Source organism: Pempheris klunzingeri, chromosome 18 (assembly GCF_042242105.1).
Source record: "Pempheris klunzingeri isolate RE-2024b chromosome 18, fPemKlu1.hap1, whole genome shotgun sequence".
In the NCBI taxonomy this organism is placed as follows: Eukaryota; Metazoa; Chordata; class Actinopteri; order Acropomatiformes; family Pempheridae; genus Pempheris; species Pempheris klunzingeri.
The window spans coordinates 1,105,376-1,122,934 of record NC_092029.1 but is presented as its reverse complement, the minus strand read 5'-3'; the positions used below and the strand labels follow the sequence as shown (position 1 = coordinate 1,122,934).

Here is a 17,559-nt window from a genome sequence, read left to right as displayed (position 1 = left end):
GGTTAGTGGAGGTGATGAAGTCTGGCTGTGACTTTCTTTTTTTCCAGCCAGTCAGCAAAATACTCCTCCTCAGCAGCTTCACTGACTGCACACAGGAGAAGATAGAAGGCAGCTTCCCTCAGATTTATAGTGCACTGCTGAATTGGCTTTGTTGCACAAAGGCTGTCTCTTCAGTGTATATCTCAAACATAGCTGCACACGTAGAGTACACACACACACACACACACACACACACACACACAGTTTTGTTGTTGTCGATTTGGGGGGATGAGACCTGTAGTGTTTGTTTGCCAGCAGTACAGGCAGCTGGGTATATTTACCTTGTGATTCTGTGCCTGCTCAAACTCACCTGTGTGTGTGTGTGTGTGTGTGTGTGTGTGTGTGTGTGTGTGTGTGTGTGTGTGTGTATTTGAGGATTGTGAGAACCAATTTGAGTTTCAGACCCTGACAGCGAGGACATTTTTGGAAAAAGTGAGAACTTTCTCACTTTCTGACAGACCTTCAAAGGACTGTTAGGGGTCAGACTTTAGGTTAGAGTTAGTTTTAGGTTTAGTTCTTCGGGGTCAGACCTTTAGCTGTGATGGTTGATGTTGGGGTAAAGGGCTGGGGAGTGCATCATGTCAGTCAGGGTCCTCACAAGTGTGAAAACCCTTCAGGCTCATCAAGGATCTGCAGTGCAACCATGCAAGACTGATCTACTACTGCACGCTCATCGAGGAATATATGCATAATAACTTTTCTATCAATAGTGCACACACAGCTTCCATCTCCAGCAGCATAAATTATCACTGGGTCCTTGTGGTGGAATAAAGTCTTCCAGTAGTACTAAATCAGCAAGTGTTATACACACACACACACACACACACACACACACACAGACAGACACACACTTGTGAGGACCCTCAGTGATGCGACGCTCTCCTAAACCCTCAGACAGACCGCCAGACGTCACAAACGCCGCTCTCTTTCGGCCTCGTAGCCCCGCTGACACAGACAGGAGACTGTGTGTCAGCAACAATAGCAAAGTGGAGCGTTTTCAAGTACCAGCAGAGAGCGAGCTCCGGCCTGCATCCCTGACCTTTCACAGCGACACCTGGCCTGCTGGTTTTAAAGGCTCATTCTGTTGATTCCTCAGTACGAGAGCTGCCCTTCTTTCTCACAGGCTTGTTATTGTGTTGTCTCTTAGACTGGTGTTTTATTGTGTTTCTGTTGTGTTAATGGTTTTTGCTGTTCATGACTTTATTTGCATCGATGTGATTAGTATAAAACTGTCAGTGACTTGTGTGTAAGCAGGTGATGTGAGATAAACCAGGTGTGGTCATGTCGTCCTGTCGTTGGGTTTTATCAGACAGACAGACAGACAGACAGGCAGACAGACAGACGTCCCCGCAGGCTTGCTGCTGCTCAGGTCACATAGCTGGAAGGTTTAAGGTGTTGCATCATGTGAAGAGGAGAGTCCGACTGCACGAGTAATTGACAGGTGGGGGATTGTGGGAGTCGGAGTTCTGACAGAGAGCCGTCTCTGTGCGATCAGGCTCAGGTGGAAACCTTTCCCTCCTGCTGCTCCTGTGTGTCGCTGAGTTTGATCTGTTGCAGAGGAGAAACAAACGTCCGCTAGGAGCTGCCTGCTGGTGAAAAGTGCACCGGGACTTTGCTGGTGATGAGTCCTCCATATGACTCGGCCAGAGCTCCGAACGAGGCTGCAGAGGAGTGGACTTTACTGAGCCGTAAAGAGACCTTTAATCCTCTTCACCTTTCATCTTCCCTGACCCCCCCCCCCCGCCCTCCCTGTGTCCTCTTGCAGGTCGGCTCTACTCCATGCAGACGGGCATGAAGCTGGACAGTAAAACACCAGAGTGCCGAAAGTTCCTGGTCAAACTCATGGACCAGCTGGAGTCGGTAAGTCAGCAGTAAGCTTTAGGGCCGTTTCTCCCTGGGTGGGATCCTGTGGTGCCCAGCGGAGGTGGGCCATGCTCCGTCACAGTACGGGTGGGCTCTTCAATAGTGGTGCACAGATTATCATCATATAGTCATTTCACTGACAGCTGGACCACATGTTTAGGAGGGACTGGGTCAGACAGTCGTCCTCCCTCAGCACTGATCCTCTGACTTTTCCTCTGGCCATCATCAGCACAGCAGGCTTGTATCATGTAGGTCTACTGAAAGCTTGGTGAGAACATCATTTGGTTCATATTCACACATACGTGATAAACCGGGTGTCAGATGACACGTGGGACCAAGGCCAGTCTCTGCCCCCCCACCGTTCCCACCATGTTTGTCGGGGCACCTCAGTGTTCTCTGTTGCCGGGCGCTCGGGGGCACTGAGCGCTGCCACGGAGACGGTTTGCATCATGTTAGGTCACACGCACACATTAACGTGAGGTGGGCTGCCGTCTGGATTGTCAACAGGGGCCGAGCTAATTAGATTTTATAAGGTTGTTATGATGAGGAGGGAGGAGGCGAGCCGGCTCGGGGTGTCCCAACGGGGGTCAAACAAATGAGCCCGAGAGCAGCAGAGGGAGAGCTGCTGGAGACACTTCTACGGCTCTGAAGCTCTGAGAGAGGAAACGGTTCCCCAAATGTTTGGTGGTGGAGAGAGAGGAGCTCAGAGGAGAAGGGAGGTTTTATAGAGGGGGAGGAGAGCGCACAACGTGAGGGGGGAGGAGGTGGGAAGTCCCACGGCGATGCTGGCCTCACTTTATTGATCGCTCAGAGCCAATTAAAGCCAGTGGACAAGGATGAAAACACGCTAACACACAGAGCGCCCCCCCCCCCCAGAGCCTGGTTTTACTGAGGCTGCAGGGATCTTCATTAGCCCACTGTCACACACTCCCCACAGGACTCACATCCGCCTCTTTGATGTGTGTGTTACTGCTGCTGGACCTGACTTAAGTGTCTTTCTTTCATCCTCAAATAGATGCTTTTCATATCTATTACAATGACCAGATGCAGGCCGCCGTCTGTTAGTGCTGGAGTCCACTTAGAAATATATATGTTTTTATTTTCTTCTATCTAGTTATTAATCTGTTTTATCTGTTTTCATCTTATTGTCATGTTGGTTTAGACTTTTAATCTGTTTTATCTAGTTTAGTCCAGCAGTTTATATATTTCCCCCTTTTTTTTTTAGTTGTTTATCCCGTCAGACTTGCTTTGTCTTGTCAGTCATGAAAGGTGCCAGACAGATAAAGTGTGATTGATTAAGTGATCGATTGATACATCAGGGAATCTATATATACATTTTCCACCAAACGTTGGCTCTTGGCTGCTGCTGAGATACGTGTCAGAAACTGCCGGTTGCCATATTAACGCAGCGGACATGTTAACGTACCCCCACGAACCTGGAAGCTGCTTTCTCAGGGGAAACGATTCCTAGTGCTCTGTGACGAGAGGACGGAGCAGGAGCAGGAGCAGGAGCAGGAGCAGGAGCAGGAGCAGGAGCAGGAGCAGGACTAGGAGCAGGACTAGGAGCAGGACTAGGAGCAGGAGCAGGACTAGGAGCAGGACTAGGAGCAGGAGCAGGACTAGGAGCAGGACTAGGAGCAGGACTAGGAGCAGGAGCAGGACTAGGAGCAGGACTAGGAGCAGGAGCAGGACTAGGAGCAGGACTAGGAGCAGGAGCAGGACTAGGAGCAGGTCTAGCAGCTGGAGCAGGACTAGGAGCAGGAGCAGGACCTCAGCTCAGACGAGCTGGTGGTGGTGCTTACAGTGAAGGGATGTGGGTCCACCCCTTGTAAGGCAGTGACGGGGACACTGACCTGCTGAGCCCAGGTTACAGAGACCGGTGTGACCCAGGTTCAGTCTATTTTTCATGTGCGCTCTTTGATTTTGTCTGACGTTTTAACCACCGACGGGTTTGACGGTTTGCAAAAGCTTCAGTATTTTCAGTCTCTTTGTGGTTCCATTTCAGTTTGTGGTCGTCCACACAGTCAGAACTTCCTGAGGTGCAGTTGACAGCAGCAGTCCACCACACAGAGAAGCCTGCTTATTTATTTAGGACATTTCTTTATGGAGGCAAAGCAGGCAAACACATTTGATCTTGGTGCAGCTTTCTGGAAGGTGGGGTTACCCCGAGCTTTTATCTGTTGGGTCCACTTCTCGGTGAGCTGTTGCTGATAGTCGTGACTCATTTCTACAGAGTGAGCGAGTCCGAACACAAACCACAGGAGCTCATTTCTCTCCCTCTGCTCTCTCCTTCCTTGATGACCTGGCTCATACATGCTATACATGCTGGACTCATTAATTCTATTTTCCACCGTCACCGCCGGCTCAACTCTCCGAAGCCGCTCTCACTGGGACGGTGGAAAATCGCTTGTTTAAAAATCAGAAACAAGGTGCAGGGTGGGAAATCACCAGCAGCTACCAGTGTGATGCTGCTAAATTTAGTGTGTCTGCTGCAGCAGCTGCAGAGATTATAGTATGAAAATGATGACTTTTAATTCCCTCTTAATGAATTTGTGATGTTACGGTTGAGCTCTTTAATGGAGGTTCCATCTATCTTTGGAGCGTGAGTGAGAGCTGCAGGAGCAAAGCTGTTTGTACAAGTGCACTCTTCTCCCTCTTAATTGAACACACATCGTCACCACTTAGTCTTAGTTAACAAGGTGCTGGTGATGTGCTGCTTCTTCAGTACCTCAAACACTTTGCAGAAGACAAAGTGTTTGCTGTTAATTACTGAATGACTCCAGCTTTCTTCTCTTTGATTTCAGTTTTCCCAGTTCGTAGCTGTGGCGTAGTTCAGTTGAAGTTAACACACTCAGTCGATGAGCTTCATCGGGAAAGTGAGAGTGTTGTTTAATCAGACTTGACACTTATGTTCATTGCTGATTAATCTGTAATTAATTAATCTGTAATAATTATTTTCTCCAACTGATTAACTGTCTGTAAACCCTAAAGTGGCTTCATGAGATGTCTCTTTGTCCGACCGACATCTCCAAACCCAGAAATGTACCATCATGTCAGACCAAAGCAGCAGATTCTCACATTTGAGAGGCGGTAGAAGAGGAGAAGAAGTTTTTATCTCTGCTCCGGCCTCAGTGTGTGAATATTGAACTCTAATTGTACCCTGACAGATGAGGAGGGTTTTCTGATCTACATCTGTGGAATTCACACTTTATTTTGGCAGATTTGACTTTTTAAAAGTTTCTAAAATTAAAAAACACTTTGGGTGGAGATGGAAACCTCAGGGTGAGATTGTTCAGTGAAGTGAGTTCCTGTGATCCCAAAGGTGGCCACAGGAATTTCTGGAAAGTCATGGAATTAAGAAAAGTCTATTCCAGACAGGTACTTTCATAAATTAAAGAGGCAAGTCCTGGAAAATCAGGAGCTTTTATGTGTTGTTTGTTCCCCAAACCTGTATTTCTTGTAAAGTATTTCTCTTCAGGTGGATTCTGACTGCTTATGGTCACTCAGCCAGGCTTTAATGCTTCAAATCGATTTTAAAAATTGAGGCAAAGTCGTCCAGCATGCCAGGGGAGTTATCTTTTGTTGTATACACCAGGTCACATTTATAGGTCATGAAACTGAACTTTTTAGTCCTGGGAAGTCCTGGAAAAGTCAGGGAATTTTACATTTGACTGAGTGGGAACCCTGGATCCCAGATTCTTTGTGTTCCCAGACCAGGTGTCCTTCCTTCATTCTGCACTCAGCACAGTGGTTTTACATTCCTCTGCTCTGCTACACACACACACATGAAGGCAGTGAACAGTGTATCTATTCAGGCTGGTCAGGGTCCACCTGCTGGAAAGAACCAGCATGTTTGCTTTAGTGGTTTTACAAGAAACCTGAAGCCGTGTTGGACGCCGTAATGGAGAGAGAGAGAGAGAGAGAAGGGGAGAGAGAAGGGGAGAGCGTGGTGCTTTATGGAAATTACAGGTGGAGAAAATACATGCAAAGTGAGGCAAATGAAGTCAGAAGGGGACCAATGGGATTATCTTTAAGGGCCGTTAATCTAGCGAAGAAATCTTTCCCATTTCAGATGACCCCCCCCCCCCCCCCCCTCGTGCTCCACAGGCAGAGTGAATGTGTATCTGCCCTGCAGAGAGAAGGGCCCCCACCCACATGCCACCGTAAGATGACTCCCATTATTGGATGGCACAGTTCGGGCCCACTCAGTGTAGATCGAAGGAATGGTGTCTGTCAGGGTGGGCGGGCCCCCCCAGCAGAAACACATGAATGCTGAAGGGGACCTCCTGACCAACAGCTCTCTTGATGCAGTCATGAACTGCTGCCCTAAAGTCCCAAATCGGGTTCCACGTCGGTACCACGGGGGTCGAGGCTTCACCTAAACTTCTGTTGATCCGTGTCTGACGCTAGCTTGATCAAAGGTGCTCCTCTCCTCGGTGAGGTCGCAGCAAAAACAGCAGGAGTTTCCACAAGTTTGACTGCAGCTTTACTCACATATTTGTACGATTAGTACAAATGTCTCCTCCGTTTCAGTCCGTTGACTCTGTATGTAATCACACCATGGGAGAAATCAGTCTGATGTTCTGATGTTCTGATGTTCTGATGTACTGATGTACGGGTTCAGACCTCTGTAGGCTCACCGTCGCTCCGACTGTGTTGGACTTGAACACGTTGCCTCGCTCTGTCTCTCTAACATGTGCTCCTGAGATTTGGCACCGACCGATTCACCGTGAATGGGGAACTTCCCTCGGTTGCTCCCCTTAAAGGCACAGATGTCGGTCACTCTGCTGCAGGTGGCGGCATCATCAAAAATCCTGCGTCCACTCTGGTTGCAGCAGTGCTACAGAGTGGAGGGGCCTCCTCCACAAAGGACCTCTTACTCAGTTCAGACACGCTCATTTTCAGGAAATACAATACTGAATCAGTGGAGCACCCTTTAAGAATGGAGCTACAGTACCGAGTGCACTGGAGAGCCGCTGTGGAGGATCTGCTGTGTGAGATTAGAGGCAGTTTGTCTAAGTTGGACCTCACAGATTGGAAAATTACATTTGGCCTGGATGCTTCAATATTCAGCTATTCATTCCAAATGAGAGTTTATTCAACAAAGTGCTTTTCATCACTGTTTGTTGTGTGTTTTCTGGTTTAAAACTGCTGTTTGTGATTATCTTATTATGTAACACTACACAATAAAACCTTATTTACTATATTTTCTATCTCCCACTGTACTGTGTGTGCAGTCACTCTGCTGACTGTTGTTGAAGTGAAGTGACAAACATGATGTGAGTGAAGCTGAGAGAGAGAGAGAGCTTTGTTTCCTCTGTGTGTGTGTGTGTGTGTGTGTGTGTGTGTGTGTGTGTGTGTGTGTGTGTGTGTGTGTGTGTGTGTGTACTCTAATCACACTGATGTCTAGTTATTAATTAGTTTTCTTTGTCAACAGTACTGAATTCATTTAAATTATGTTTTTCTCTCCAATGAGTATTGTACATCTGTGACCTTTCACAATAAAAGTCTGAGCCAATTATAGCCTCTCTATGAGCCCCTCGGTGTTTTGCTTTGTGGACGTCGGAGAATTAATGTCCAATTAATCATGTTTGAGTAATTGTAAGCGTTTGTTTTTTGTTCTCCAGATGAAGAAGGAGCTGAGTGACAACGAGTCCATCAGTCAGGAGGTGGTTGGTAACGCCCACATCGAGAACTACGCCTTGAAGATGTTTCTCTACGCTGACAATGAGGATCGAGCAGGACGCTTCCACAAGTAAGGAAACATCTGAGGTGTCTCCTCTCCTCTCCTCTCCTCTCCTCTCCTCTCCAATGACACTTGCACCTGCCCATATTTCATTATGACACACACACAGTTTGTCATTAGAGGACTTTCTGTTTCAGAAAGGTGGTTCCTGTGTCCGTCCACGGAGGGTTTCATGAAACATTGATCATTGGATTATTTGGATTTCTCAGCATTCTTCCCAGTAAATGTTCTTTTTATTGGCAAACATCACATATTTGTCTCCGAGGGTTTCGCTGTCAGTACACCCAGTCCCCGACAGTTACAGGGCTGGGAGGTCACTTTTCCTTCCATGGAAGTAGCTGGTGCTTATTTAGGAAACCACCTCAGCCAACGGGCTTGGCAGCCTGTTGATCTGGTGTGTGTGTGTGTGTGTGTGTGTGTGTGTGTGTAGGAATATTTGATATGGAGAAGAATGTGATAAGATTGTTTTGAGGAGTGTTTTCTCCTGTGGGTTAGGGTGTGGCTTCAGTCAGGCTGCACTTCCGAAATACCAAACAGAGAACTGTTAACCTGCTAGTGCTCATAAAGTTTTCCACTCTCAGCGCTTTGGTGACACTTTTTACTGTGTGCAAAGTGATCGGCCAGAAGTGATTGTTGGTGTCGGCCCAAATAATTGATCGATTTATATTTCAGCTTAGTTTCAAAACTGAAGCTTCTTTTTTATTGGGACGATTGCAGTGTAATCATGAATAAATCCATCATGGCTCCCTGTCAGGTGATTTGAATCATCAAACCAGGTTTAAAGGGTAACTGCATCATTTATGTCCACATCCTGGTGTGTGAGTGACTGGTAGGTAGTAAAAGTGTTGGAACTGGTCCAGTAGATCACCTCAGCCAGCAGCCACCAAACGGGCTGCAATGGCTGCAACGTGATCCTTTGGGACAACTGCACCTGATCACAGTAGGTCCACTAAAAGAGCTTGTTTGATCCACTGACAGGCTCAGAGAAATAGGACCCAGGCTCAAAAATCCAGCAGTCTTCCTTTAGGTCCTCGTACAAGTTGAATTCAAGTGTTTGTTTTTGTTCATTCCTTTCTGTCCACTTATCATCTGGAATATGATATGTGGAGTTTTTGAGGAGTCTTTTTCCTGACAGGAATTAAATAAATCCTCATAGCAGGAAGAATGTTTCTATCTCTTTCATATGGAAACACGACATCCTCCTTGAAGGAACCCTCCGCTGTTTCTCCCTCTGATGTTTCTCCTCCTGATATTTGTCCTCCTGGTGTTTCTCATTTCCCCCCTGTCCCCTTTTTCTCTTTCTTTCTTCTCAGCTTCTCAGTTTCTTATCGAGACTGAAGGTATAAATAAACAGGATGTCTGCTGTTGTTCAGGCTTTAAGGCCCTGGATTTGGGATTTGTGTCTGTTGACGACAGGAGAATATAAGAGTGACGTTGCATTAAAGAGTGAGAAAACCACGAGGAGATACTGTTTAAAGCTGGACACATACTGTAAGGATTAAACCCCCCTGACTAAATTAAGATTCAGGCTGAGTTTCTGTCAGATCAGTTGTATTTTAATGTGCAGTTTGAGGTCACAGCAGCTGATTAATTACCTGATCGATCACCGATCTTGCTGTGCGATGACTGGATGGGTTCCGGGCAGGTCAGGAAGTTTTGAGCAGCTCCGGAGGCCGACTCCCTCCATGACTGCTGTCTGGAGCTTTGTTTTAAAGTTTAAAGTGCAGACCGACAGGCTGTGGATAAGACGTACCTCAGTGGCTCAGTGGCCGCTGCTTGGCTTTATGGCTGCTGCCATCTTGGTTCTTTTGGAGCCAGAGGCGGCCATGTTTGGAGGAGAGAGCGGAGCCAAAGACGGGGCATATAAAATACTCCTGAAAAGATAGTTTTATCTTAATATCTGTGTATGTTGTTTCACCTACGTCTGTTCATCTTGTTTGAATATCTGTTTGTGTTGTTCCATAAATACATAAATAACGAGCTCAAGCTCTGAAGACAGAGACATTTTGTCTTGACACACATTAAAGCGGAGGGTCAGCTTCCCTCCCCGTCGCCGAGCGTGAGCAGCTCGTGGAGGATGAATGGGCGCAGGCGACAGCTCCTCTGGACTTGTTTGTGGTGTAAATAAGCGCTCAGACGGGCCTCTGTGTCCAGCAGGTACACGACCAGGAGCAGGTAATAATTCTGTTCCGCTCAACGAGGAACACAAACAGCCTGCGGTTTTACAAGAAGCAGCGGTCGGTGCTAACAGGATCCAGGACTCAGCGGCGTTATGTCACTGCTGGACACACACACACACACACACACACACACACTCACACACACACACACACAGAACACACATGCAAACATAGTAAACACACAGCCACATACAAACAAACACACATACACATGTAGGTACATATACACAGGCAGAGGTACTCACACTTGAACACATGAACATGAAAACACACATTGGCTCACACACACACACACACACACACACACACACACACACACGTTGTTGAGGCACAGAGGTGAATGTTTATGGGAAACTTTGGTGGAATAAGAAACTTCCTCCAACATGTTGAGGCCACTGCTCAGTAGCTCTCACACTGCGCCACAAGGAACCCATTCATGTTCCTTACCTTAGCTGTGTGTGTGTGTGTGTGTGTGTGTGTGTGTGTTGATAGGAAATTACCTCTAACCAAGTGCCGGTAAATGTGGGCTGTGGCTGCTGTGTGTTTGTCCACTTTAAACCCAGAAAAGCGAACCCGCCCACTATGACTCCAGCATTTAACCAAGTGTATCCAGTCACAGACTTAATGTGTGAGTGTGTGAGTGTTTGAGTGTGTGTGTGTGTGTGTGTGTGTGTGTGTGTGTGTGTGTGTGTGTGTGTGTGTGTGTGTGTGAGGCTGGTGTGAGATTTAATAACAAGATTGAAAGGCTAACTCGGGTATTTATCGCTGTCTTCAAACACACCAGACTCCATGGTCAAAAACAGGAATTTTACCTTGCAGAACAGATTTGCTCTGATTAGACAGTTTGTTTGTGTTATTGTGTGACTTTGGTGTTTTAAAGGGTTAGTTCACCATTTCTGTAACGCACAATAACACAAACTAATTGATGGAGGCAACAGTAGAAGCAACTCCCTGCTCTGTGCAGTAAAATGTAGTTCTCAGCACTGTGGTACAATGAAATGATTTTTCCGTAAACAGTAATTCATTGTTGTTTGGTCACAAAGAGTTTGTGACAGAAGACATTTGAGTCTGTCAGCATCACCTAATGCAGATGTTCCCCCTGGACCTCTGCACATCTCTTTCCATCTACCTTGGAGATGTTTTTAACGGCAGACAGATTTTAAAGTGGACTTATGAGAGAAGATTTGTGTCCACAATCATCAGTTTACAGTGATGTTCATTTGGAGGAACCACGTCTAATTAGATGGTCATGCTTTGACATCACGCTGCAGCCTGAAGTCTCGGGGGTGTAGTCAGCAGAGCTCATCCCGTCTGTCATGTCTGGCCTGGACCGCCGCTTTGATGTCCCGCTCCTGAGAGAGAGCCAAGTCCAGCTGCTGGCCGCGTACCAAACCGAAGCTTCCTGTAGAGGTAGAGACACGACGGCTCAATCAGCAGCTGGACTGAGGTCCGACCGAGCCGCCTCGCTAACCAAGCACGACAGGAAGTTCAGCTTCTTTCTCAGTTTAAACTCCTTTACTTACTGTTCATGGGGGGGCAGCTCTAAGGTGTGAAAGGATGGTGTAGTGCTAATCCAGCTCTGTATCTATCTAATCTATAGACAGAAGGAGATGTACAACACCCAGGGAGCCTGTTCCCAGGAGGGAAAGTCTTTAATAGATTTCGAGGGAATTTTGTGAGACTAATTTGAAAAAAATCAGAATTTTTTTGTGACATTCAGTTTGTTCCAGTTTCACGTGCGTTCTCATTGGTTGTGGGTGCATGAAATGTCAGCACCCATTTCTCCTGCTCAGCTCCCGCTCTGACGGTAGAGACCTTCTGGCTGCTGAGTCGATGAAGAGCCGAGACAAAGTCGGCAAACATGCCTGGAAAGTGCACAATTTAGGAGGTCAAAATGATAATTACAAGGACGAGCAGACAACAGAAATACCAAAGAGTCTGTTACATTTATGGGTCATGGAAAGTCATGGAAAAAAAAAATTACATTTGGGAATCTTGTGTATTTCACCAACAGGACATAAAGTAAATTCATATGCAGCCGTGGAGGATCTATCTGATTTGTCCTGTGCTGTGCTCTTTGTTCTTCACAAATGACTTTTATTTTGCATCAGATCTGATTGGCTTAGCGATGATTCAAGATCAGTATTACTGGTGAGGTATGTTCTGTAAGGTTTCCTGCAAAGCAGAGGGAGAATGCAAACATACTGACGGATGTTTGGGATCAAATTCTTAACAAAATGTCCTCACAGTGACTTTTTTTCAGTGCTTTCAATAACACCTCCTGGTCTTCATTGGCAGTTGGAGTTTGCCGTTGAAATGACTATGACTCATTAGAGTCACATGATGACAACTGAGCAACATCCTCCTGCAGAAGAAGAACAGTCTACGGTGCAGTTGAAAGCTAGAAAGTGGACCTTGAATTAAGATTTTGTTGTTCAGTCTATTATCCCCAAAGTTAAGAATGAACATTCAGGCTCCTGCAGCATGTGGGACACTGAAATAGATTTAGATCTTGGAAATCCCATCATTCCTCCACAAACGTCTTTGTGCAGCAGATCTACACCGAAACGTTCCTGATGTACTCTGCCAATTTGGTATTTCACCAGCAAACAGGGTTTTTATTGGACACGGAGAGGGAAGAACTTGGTCAATCACTTCTCTCCTGCATGTTTTACCTCAGAACTATAAAACTTGTTTTTAACTTGCAGTTCTGCCACATATTATTACATCACACCTCAACCAAACGCTGAACTAATACTTTTGTGTGTTTGTTTCTCTTCCCTCATTCTCCTCATTCTCCTCATTTCTGAACTCTCTTTCTATCTCGTCCCCTCAACCCTTCCCTGCCTTCCCTCCTTCTCTTCTCTTCTCCCATCTGTCTTGCCATCTACCCTCCTCCTCCTCCGCCTCCTTTCCTCCTCCAGGAACATGATCAAGTCTTTCTACACAGCCAGTCTGCTCCTGGACGTCTTGTCTGTGTTTGGGGAGATGTCAGAGGAGGTAAGAGAGAGGCCCCGCTGGGACTCACTGGTCTCATCTCAGATGTGACGGAGGGCAAAATGGCATCAAACTGAGCCGTCTGTTCAGTAGAAAGCAGAAAGTGTCGTTTTAAATGGCTGCTACATGACCAGAGAAAACAGAAAAGGGGTGGTGGTATTCCCTTGTGCTCAAAAGGTAGAAAACCTACAATAAGTGGAGTGTGCTGCGCCGCTGGTGGAGCTCGACTCGAGGCTCTTCCTCCACACTGTGTTCTGTATAAGCAGCCCTGAACTGTCCCCTGGGATTCCAGCATCAAACCATCAAAATCTCACAATCTGTAATTTGAACAACAGCCCGAAAGCCGGCAGATGATTCTTGGCAAAACGAACGGATAGATGTGGGTGCAGGTAACATGGAGGATAGTTAAACGTGGCACATTTGCATGTACTACCCACACTGTGATGACGTGAAGCCGGTTGAGAGTCGTCGAATTCGAATTCCCCTTTAAGTGGTGAGAAAAACAGATTTACAGCGAAAACCAGATTACTGTAAGAAGTCTAGATAAGAGGGGATGTCAGGATGTCCTGTTGTTAAAGGGTACATCCGGTGTTGTTTTATCTTCTAAAGAGATCCCTGCAGCACATCCCAAAGCATTTCTGCTGTTAACAAGTACAGTCTGTGTTGAGATGTGTGTCTGCTCCTTCAGACTGAACATCAGACATCAGACAGCCCACAGTTCTGTCGTTTGGATTTCAGGTACTTCACATTAGTTTGTCAAATCTGGAATCCTCTCATGACCTTTGTGTAGTGACTGCGGTCAGGTGGTCTCAAATCAACACCAAATACATCAGTTAAAACTAGACTGATAAAAGAAAAGGCTAGTGCGACGTGTGTATATATATAAAGAGCATCAAATTCTCTGTTTGCTGCCTGGACGTGGTTTTGATCACAGGGTGTTACAGAAAATGTTACATGACAAACTCCTGCTGTTCAGACCCACAGAAGTCAGAGGAGATCCAAAAGTTTCCAAATGTCCCAAATTCGCCACGCTGAATTTTGGGTGAATGAGTCTGAAATGATGCACGACCCTTTAGAATATTTCCATTGTGTGGAAAATGTGCAGCCGTAACACAACATCGAGTCTCATGTTTGAATATTTCAGTCATTGCAAACATCAGAGAGCTTCAGTGCAGAGTGACTGTAGAAGAAGCTGATGTGGAGGGTGTCTGATATTATCAGAGCGTGCGGAATAAGAGGATTTAACCAAACTTGATGCTAATTATTACAAAATAAAATGGGAAAGCTGTACCTGAAGGAGTTAATCTGATACAGTATGTATAAGTTACACAGACCCAGAACACGTGATGGATGAGGTTTTAAAAAAAGTAGCAAAATCAAGTAGAGATGTTTTAGTTGTTTTAGTCTTTTTTTCAAGCACAAATTCAAAAAAAAGTGTTGTTCCAGGTTGTCAAAAGTGTGAATTTGTTGTTTGTCTTGGTTTTGCATCATGATATATTGAGTATTTGAGTTTTTTGAGTTTTTCTAGACCAAATAATCAATTAATAGAGAAGTGAACCTGTAGCAAAATGAATCGTTAGATACAGTTTTTTAAATTGAGTCGTGGGCCACAGAGTTCTTCAGCCCCACACAACACCGACTCGTATGACATCACTTGAGGACATTTATCAGGCTTCAGAGAACTCTAAAGGCTTCGTGCTACTGTTAAAGCACAAGAAGCAGAACTCCACAAGACCAGGAAACGGACAAAAGAGCCTTTATAGACGAGTACGCATCAGGCAGCATGAGCAGGGACACTCGTAATGTAAAATGTTTATTATTAAATGTGTGGTCAGCAGCAGAAAATGTGTGTTTCAGAGGTTTGGACACACACACACACACACACACACACACACACACACACACACACACACACACACACACACACACACACACACACACACACATTCATCTCTGTATGTACATGTGACACACAGCCAGTCTTTCTCCACATTGTGTCCAAGTCACCCAGAAGCCATTAAAACATCAGCAGGACACTTTCGTCCACACAGTTCACTGCTGCACTGGCTGTGGCCTGACACACACACACACACACACTCACACTCACACACACACACACACACTCACACACACACACACACACACACACTCACACACACTCACACACACTCACACACACTCACACACACTCACACACACACACTGAGCCTGCTGTCGGACAATGAGTCCTCAGAGTGGCTGCTGCTGAGTGCTCTGCAGACGGACAGTCAGGAGTGATTGAGTTTCAGGTGGTAAAAAGAGGTTTTCAGCAGCTTCCCGGCCGAGCTGAGTGGAGTCACTGATCAGAGGAGTTGGCACAGTGTTGAGTAACACTGTCGTCCATCAGCAGCCCCTATTCTCAGTGATGGCTTTACACTGCGGTGTGGCCACAGGTGTGTAGGTGTGGCCCCCATGTCGGGCAGAATTCACCCTGCTGACGTGTCTTTGAGCAGATCTGTTCCTGGGTTAAAGGGAATTCCCTCACAGGAGTTAACAGGAGTTGGTTGTCCGACTAATCCTGGTACTGACAATACTGTCGTCACAGTCAGAAGGCCTGTCCTGAGGCCTGACTGCGTAGTGCTCACATTTGAGCCGATACAGTACCTGTACCTTTTAGAAGTGAGTCTCTGCTGCCGTTCAGCGATCATCAAAACTGACAAAAAGAAAGAAGCAACAGCAGAAAGCAAGAGAAACAAAGATGTTGGCTAAAGGTAAGCCTGTAAGGGTGGGTCTTAAGCATGAACTTCACAGAAGACACACCTGGATAGTCTGCTCTCTTGGACTGATGCCAGGAGTATGCTGACGTGGCCCACTTAAAGACTCAAGGATGTAGGGAAGACGCCTTATGCAGATGTCCCAGGAGTGATAACCAGGCGTCAGGCATTCGTGCTCCTTTTGATTCCATCAGGAAACAGAAACCAAGATTAATATTAATGAATAATCCTTTACTATCATAATATTACACCAAGAGCTGTTTTCTTGGACTTCAGATTACATGCAGGAAAAGCAGACACTCTCTGTCAACAGCTCCCAGGACTTGACTAAGACAAACGATGAATGGAAACACGTAGCTCAGTAAAAAGCCTGCTGATGCTGACGAGAGGATTTTGGGTCAGATTCTGCCCTCCGGACAGTCACAGGGCTGATCCTGATTTGCGGCTGCTCCGACCAGATAATCTGCCCAAATGATCCCGTAAAGTCAGGGGCTCACAGGCTGAATCTTAATGCTGTTAAAGTCTCCCTGATCTGAAATCCTAAACCTCAAACATGACCTGAAGTCGTCCTGTGTGAAACGAGCAGCAGTGGAATATGAGCAGAAACCTGCTGGAGCCAATGAGAGCGAGCTGAGCTGACGGGGAAGAGTCACCTACAGGTTGTTGTTGAAATATTAAAAATGATGTCTCAGTGACATAGAGGAAATGATCAGCTCAGAGATATCACTGAAGGCCAAGCCTGGTGATGAACAACATGTTGAAATCCACTCTAACTCTGCAGGTAAGCGGTGTAAAGATGGGGGCAGCATGTTCCCAACTCTAAGTTCTAGTTAGAGGCCCTGCTGCGTCCTCAACTGGACCTGGTGTAAACATGTGGTGGTCCAGGTTCCTCTCTGCACGCTAAAAGAAACTCTAGACCCTGCCGAGGTGAAGGCCTCGCAGAGGGCCGCAGGAGCACGTTATCAACGCCGTGTCTCAGCCATATCTGCATCGCTCTGTCACCCAGGCTGTCAAGACAAAGGCAGCGTTGACCACATGTCTTACTGCCCACAACTCTGATTATCGCTCTCCACCATGAGTCACTGAGCGCTGACGGAGCCGTCCACAGTTCATCAGTTCACGAATGGGTGTTAATGTTGGACTTGACTCACAGCTCTTTACAGGAGGCAGTAGACAACCTGAGGATTTACAGTATGTTGTTATGTAAGTTTAGTTTATGTGTTTCTGATTAAAAATCCAGTGTTATTGCATGAACTGGATGCAGTTGAGCCAAAAGGCAATTGATTTGCACAGTTAATTAGCTTAAATGTTCTTTATTGTATTATTTACATGGGGTGTACTGTTGGTTTTATGTTTTCATGAACTGCCACTTGGCCACTGGATTTCCCACATTTGCAAAAAACTAAATAAAAAGAGGAAACGTTTTCTATTCTGATCAGTTCAAGAGATGTTCAGCAGACCTTTTGTTCATTTGTCCCTGAGATCTGAAGGGTAAGATATTGTACATTTGTCCACTTTTCTGGGAAACCGATTCCTATACTTTATTATTATAATACTTTATTTTTGCCGTTAAATAGTTTCACAGTGAGTCACCTTTCTCCCTCAGGGTGTGTAATGATGACATTATGACTCCTGTCCTTCCATGGTGGTATTAAATCGCAGCAGTGTTATTTCAGTGATTAGAAGTGACTACCTTTAGCCACTCATTTTACTTTTACGGTAAGACTGAGGCTAAACAAACACAACCTTAACACAGAAAAGACCCCAGCTCTCCAGTGTGCCATTGTTTCCTAGCTGAAAACATGGCACTTATCTGGTAGAAGCAGGAATTTCTCCTTTCATTCTTATCAGCTTCATGTCATTGTAAACTGGCTGCCCTCACCTCTCGTTGCCTCTTCAACCTGTTCCCCACCATCCTTACCTCAGTTAACCCCCCAATACTTCTGCTAACTGTCCATCTCTAATACTTTTCCAACTCTCA

The 17,559-nt window shown here is 46.0% G+C and overlaps 1 protein-coding gene across 2 annotated transcripts in view; it reads left to right on the top strand.

Moving 5' to 3' along the window:
• Positions 1 to 17,559, top strand: part of vta1 (vesicle (multivesicular body) trafficking 1) — a 54,314-nt gene that overhangs the window by 13,036 nt on the left and 23,719 nt on the right. For both annotated transcript variants that reach the window (XM_070848983.1, XM_070848982.1), the window contains exons 2-4: positions 1,805 to 1,899; positions 7,530 to 7,657; positions 12,753 to 12,828. In XM_070848983.1, coding sequence (XP_070705084.1) covers positions 1,805 to 1,899; positions 7,530 to 7,657; positions 12,753 to 12,828 — 299 coding nt within the window. The remainder of the gene's footprint in view (positions 1 to 1,804; positions 1,900 to 7,529; positions 7,658 to 12,752; positions 12,829 to 17,559) is intronic.